This window comes from Mchenga conophoros, linkage group LG11 (assembly GCF_057382185.1).
Source record: "Mchenga conophoros isolate Kocher_MC1m ecotype Shallow Benthic linkage group LG11, M_conophoros_male_GT1.1, whole genome shotgun sequence".
NCBI lineage: Eukaryota > Metazoa > Chordata > Actinopteri > Cichliformes > Cichlidae > Mchenga > Mchenga conophoros.
In genome coordinates, this window is record NC_140536.1 from 14914842 (window position 1) to 14920841 (window position 6000).

Below are 6000 nucleotides of genomic sequence, written 5' to 3' on the forward strand. Positions count from 1 at the left end.
ATTCGTATCGATATTGAACCGTTCGATACAGTGCTTTCGGTTCGGTACGCATATGTATCGAACAATACAACATTTGTAATTTATTTTATCAATTTTCCTTCTGACGATGCTGTCTGTGTTGAGCGCTCAGTGAATCTGCATTCGACTACTCCGCCTAGGCTCGACAGTGCAGCCTAGGCGGAGTAGTCGAATGCAGATTCACTGAGCGCTCAACACAGACAGCATAGTCAGAAGGAAGAGCGCAGGGCAAGCTAGCGAGACAGAAGTTAAGCTCTCCTTGTAACAGGCAAATTGAACCTCATTCAGATCTGGCGTTTGGAATTATTTTGGTTTTCATGTGACGTATGACCCTGAAGGTAAGCGAGTCATGGACTAAAGTAAAACAGTATGTTGGATGTGCCATGCAATGCTCAATTACATTGGTGTGAACTAGTGTGTTAGCGCAGTTAGCTCGTTAACGTGTTGGCCGTCTAGCCCCATGCACGGAGCGATCGGCGGTAGCTCGTTAACGGAGATTTGCCGTGTTGTGGCGTTAAGGTCATTTCAACGAGATTAACCTGAAAGCACTAGTGGGAACACAACGAATATGACTGCACATTTACGCCGACATCATCCTAGTGCAAAGACAAATACAACAAGCATGCTACTAACTTTAGCCGAGTCATTTAGACAGCTGTTAGCACATGATTCTCCTTATGCTGCTGAGAATATAGCCCAGAAGAAGCGGATAGTATAGCTTTTATTTTGGAAAGAGCCATTTCTCTGTAATAAACTCTCTTTTCCAAAGATGAGTGATTCCTCAATCAGATACAGGGCTCGCAATATCGCTAGCCCGACGTCCCGGAGCTAGCGATTTTTTCAGTCGGGCTACCAAAATCTATCTCTTCCCTGCCCGTCGGGCTATTGTAGGAAAAATATATGTCAATGCTTTTGCATTCTTTCAGAAATGTAGCTGGGTAATTATGTCATTGGCATCGGTGAGCCACTGTCAATATGTGACATATTGAAGTCGCGTTTGAATTTGCGCTTGTTTTTTTGCTTTCACTTTGCAATCGTGCGAACTGTGTATAGAGAGCGACAGCACTGATCTGTGAGTGATGATAATTTGTGCACCAATTCCTCTGACATCGTCTTATTAATCGTTAGCTTACTATGCAAACATGACAAGTGAAATCTCCCGCAGCTTAAACATGTGAGAGGCTGATCGTGCAGAGAATCGCTGAGCTTATGTGAGTGCGTGTGTAAAAGCATTTCAGTTCTGCTGAGCCAAATAAGACAGGTCAGGGTGAAGAAGTGACAGCCAAAGAAAAGCTTACCACAAAACGGAGAAGTTATGACAAATCAGACTATAAGGCAAAAAGAAAGTGCAGCTTTATGGTTTCATGGACAAAAGAATTTCTGTGGCTGCAATATGATGAGCTAAATAACCAGGGCTGCACATAAGTGGTCCGCAGGTGCGCATTCGCTGTCAAAATAAAAAACACGCACAAGGGTTAGGGTTAAATTTAAAAACTGTACTTTTGAGTTAAAATATATATTTATAATTTTAATAAATGACAAATAAAAAATGCATGAACATTTTTTTTGTATCGAAAAAATATCGAACCGTGACACCAAAGTATCGAACCGAACCGAACCGTGAATTTTGTGTATCGTTGCACCCCTAGTTACTGCGTTACTAAAACGGTGATTTTTTGCGAGAATGTGTCACGACAGCTGTGTTGGTGACAACAGCTGTGTGCAGATCAACAATGGATCACATATCGATTGTGGGAGAGAATATGAGCGTGCAGCATTTAAAGCGTGGAAGTACTGACCTTTGAGTTTGATTCCATAAAAAGTGACAAAAACATTAGCGTCCATCGTGCATGGGAAGAAAACTTCTTTTTACAGCGAAAAAAACCGCTAAACTTCCAAGCAAGCACCAAGTGCGCAACGACGTAATGGGAAATTCACAGAGAAACTCGCAGATTCTTCAACTGACCGCGGCACACCTGCACCAGGGTAAACCTCCGCCTACCCTAGTCCTGCTTTACAGGTGAAAATAGAGCAACAGGACCGCTGAGTCTTTGACTTTATTTATTTCCTGCTGTGTTTTACTTGCATCTATTTGAAAGAGTGAGTGTAAACACAAAAAATATTTTATTTTATGTGCTGGAATGTGTAGAAAATAGGTTTAAATGTTAAACTAATTTATTCAAGTCAGAGAATGTAGCATATAATTAAATTTTTGCTTGATGCATAAAGTTAAAAGATTAAAACTGATAAAACAAGTAAAAAAAAAAAGAGACTTTTCCATTTGATTAAATTTTGTATGATGGATTATGTAGAAAGTGGGGGGAAGTAATCAGTAATTAGTTACTGATTACTTTTTTCAAGTAACTTGACCAACACTGGTTACAACCAAAGTATAGAAGAGCATCTCTGAATGTATAATATACATTGATCTAGATGAACTACAGCAGCAGAAGACACTCAATGGTACTCAAATAGCTTTCACAGCCATAAATCTAACAGACCAGCTTTGGGATGTGGCTTAGCTGGAGGTTTGTCTTTATAAATGTGCAGCCACCAAATCTACAGCAACTGCACGATGCTATCACATCAACATGAACCAAAATCTCTGAGGAATGTTTGCAGCACCTGTTGAAGGTAAAAGTGGGTCCAAACCAGTATTAGTGAGGCACAATGGCTAAAGTCTCCTGTAAGTGCACAATGTATGATACTGAGCAGTATCCTTAATGAGTCAAAGAAGAAAAACAAATAAAAATAGTAACAATATTAATAATAATAAACCTTCTGTCACTTTAAGAGATAACGTGCAGTCATTTTCTGAAGGTGTGAATTTGTGTCACCATTTGCTGTGTTGTGCTTTGAACCATTTTCTGGCAGTCTAGATTTAGGGCAGACTCCTGATAAAGATCAGATTTGGGGACGTACAGGAAGCAACATCTTTTTTTCCCTTTTCTGTTCTCATCAATAGGGGACTGCAGAACTTTTGATAGTTAGTTCATTTCTGCACATCTAAAGGGATCACATCAGTAAACGGGGAAAGGGAGCCTTGAAGTGTAATTCTTGACTGGACCTGGTTGGATGAGCCATCACTGAGATATCACAATGTCAGGTAATTATCTTTCAACAGTAATCCACAATTTAGACTATTTAAAGTGTCATTTTTTTACAGAGTTCTTGGAAATTTACTTGGGTTATAAAGTGTAGTGTTCAAAGCTGCACTCATTGTCACAGAGATCTAAAACCAAATGCTGTGACTGAAACTATGTCAAAGTTACTTCATGATTTCTAATTTCATCTTTAATCTAGAAATCTTATTTTTACTGTTGTTTTTTATTAGTAGATGAAAACATATAAAAGTTATTCACTGCCACAATGCCTTAATATGACGTTTACAGCTGCTGTTATCTCCAACCATGTATCTGTTACTTTCAGAATAATTCTAATAGTAATTTTGTAAAATCCCAGTAATAGTATAGAAAAATTTCAAATGTGCCAAAAAACACAGCAAAAAACAAGTCTACATGAAAAATCATAATAAGATAGATAAACAAAGTAAATGAAATAGTCTGTCCTAGATTTATAGCTGTATACCATGTAATGAATTTGAATCCTCATAAAACCAGTTTTCAGATTAAATCCTGTTTTTATAAAGTTTTGGCTCAATGATAATGTTCCCAAGGACGGAGTACCAATGAGCACCAATAGGTTGCAAAATCACCCCCACTGTCAAATGACTGATGGCCAAACCAGCAGACGTGAATGGATTATTTGTGGTGCTCATAGCAAAGGAAAACCTCCTTTAAAACAGAAACATGTCATCAGCAATAGGTTGGAAATTCAGGCTGCACTTGATAAGGGTTGAAACGGCATTACGAAACCAAACCTAACACTTTGATGCAATGAGCATTCGAAAATAAATCCAGTTAACCTCTAACGGTAGGATGTGTTTAAAGCAGTAAAGAAGTCTTTGATATACTGTTATGCATCTTAACTGTCGTAGCCTGTGCTGAAATTAATATAAAAAATAATAATAGTAAATCTTTCTCTTTCTTTCTGCAGAAGAAAACACCACATACTATGATTACACTGAGAACAACACAGGCTTTACTCCTACCTACATAGGTGATGTAAAGGACTTTAACAAAGTGTTTCTCACCACTCTCTACAGTTTGGTTTTCATCCTAGGATTCATAGGTAGGTGTGTCCTCTTGTGTGTATGCTGTGGAGATTATGGATTGTTACTACACATTGCACAGACCTCCTTTTCTGGGAATTTCCATTTTGCATACTTTAAAATATGTATGCAGGTGTGTGTATGTGAGACACACAGATGAAACGGGAAAGAGAGAATGTTGTTCAACGTGTAACAGTGTGACATTTACACTTATTGTGTATTTTCTTCCAAAGGTAACGGACTAGTGGTGTGTGTCCTGGTGAAGCATCGCAATCAGTGCAACCTGACAGACATCTGCCTCTTCAACCTGGCTCTCTCTGACCTCCTCTTCGTCTTCATGCTGCCATTCTACTCTCACTATGCCAGGGTTGGCCAGTGGACTTTTGGAGACTTCATGTGCCATTTGATCTCCGGGTCTCACCACATTGGCTTCTTCAGCAGCATCTTCTTCATGGTTGTCATGACGCTGGACCGCTACATGATCATCGTGCACGCTCACAGGGTTGCACGTTATCGCACAAAGAGGGCTTCCATCATTCTGACCGTGCTCGTTTGGATGCTGAGCTTGTTTGTCTCTCTGCCGGATTTTATCTTCAGAAAGGCAAAAGAACAGGAATCCCAAGGAGTGGAGTGTGACTATCCCGAGGAGAGCAAAGTCTGGGAGCGTTATGATTTGTTCACCACAAATGTGCTGGGTCTCGTGATTCCCGTGCTGGTGATGGTAGGTTGCTACTCCAGGATCATCCCCACACTGATGAGCATGAGGACAGCAAAGAGGCACCGCATCGTCAAGCTGATCATCTGTATAGTGGTTGTATTTTTCTTACTCTGGGCCCCGTATAACATTTCCCTTTTCCTGAAGTTCTTCCTGGAAAAAGAAATAATCCTCAATGATAAAGTCTTGGATGAAAATATAAGGCTGTCTATAACAGTGACCGAAGCCTTAGCTTACACTCACTGCTGTCTGAATCCCATCATTTATGCTTTTGTGGGAGAGAAGTTTATGAGACGAGCCTTGCAGCTGCTGAAAAAGTTGGTGCCTGGTTACAGCAGAGATCTGACAGACAGCTCATTCAGGAGGAGCTCAGTTATGTCCAGGGGCTCTGAAATCACCTCCTCTTTTAAACTGTAGAAGGTGGAGGGCAGTTGTAAGTATTTTGTCATGAATGTTTCACCCTGTTATTACTGCAGACCGTGCCATGTTCATGTTTGTTTTCTTCATTTGGGAGCATTATTTGACACATACCACAGTGTTCTTCACCTGTGTGGCACCTTCAAAATGTGTCTCTACACTTTTGGACCTTTTGAATTTACAGCAATCTTTTTTTCTCCCCTGACGGTTAGATTGTAAATGTACTCAATACTTCTCTCATGCCTTTATTGTGCGTTAGCACTGCCGATATACAGAATCTTAATCACCTTCGACTCTAATGCTCTTCCTTCTTCTGCTCAGGTTAAATTAAACCTGCTGGTCTGTTAAACCGTAACTGCTGTTTTATAGCAACCTGTAACAGTTTGCTTACTTCTTCAGACATCTTTTATGAGCCTTACATGTTTGCAGAAACACACCAAAAAGAGCATAAAACTCTTTCAGATCTCGATTGTACAAAATGTGCACACTGTCTTACTGTTATTCACATTTCTACCTACTTCCACATTGTTTTCTAATGTTCAGCCTTTTATAGTTGTTTTGTTTGTTGTATTATGTTATGGTTCCTTGTATTTGTCGCTATTTGCCAGTGGAGTTGACTCCTATCCTGATTTTGTATTATCGCTTTGTTAAGACAATAAATGTTACAGCAGGTCCTCTG

The 6000-nt window shown here is 39.8% G+C and overlaps 1 protein-coding gene across 1 annotated transcript; it reads left to right on the forward strand.

Moving 5' to 3' along the window:
• Positions 1 to 219: 219 nt before the first annotated feature.
• On the forward strand, positions 220 to 6000 carry LOC146563783 (C-C chemokine receptor type 2-like). Its single transcript, XM_085290312.1, has 4 exons — positions 220 to 356; positions 2984 to 3124; positions 4075 to 4209; positions 4423 to 6000. The coding sequence occupies exons 2-4, from the start codon at positions 3118 to 3120 to the stop codon at positions 5319 to 5321; spliced, it is 1041 nt and encodes a 346-aa protein (XP_085146438.1). The 5' UTR covers positions 220 to 356; positions 2984 to 3117; the 3' UTR covers positions 5322 to 6000.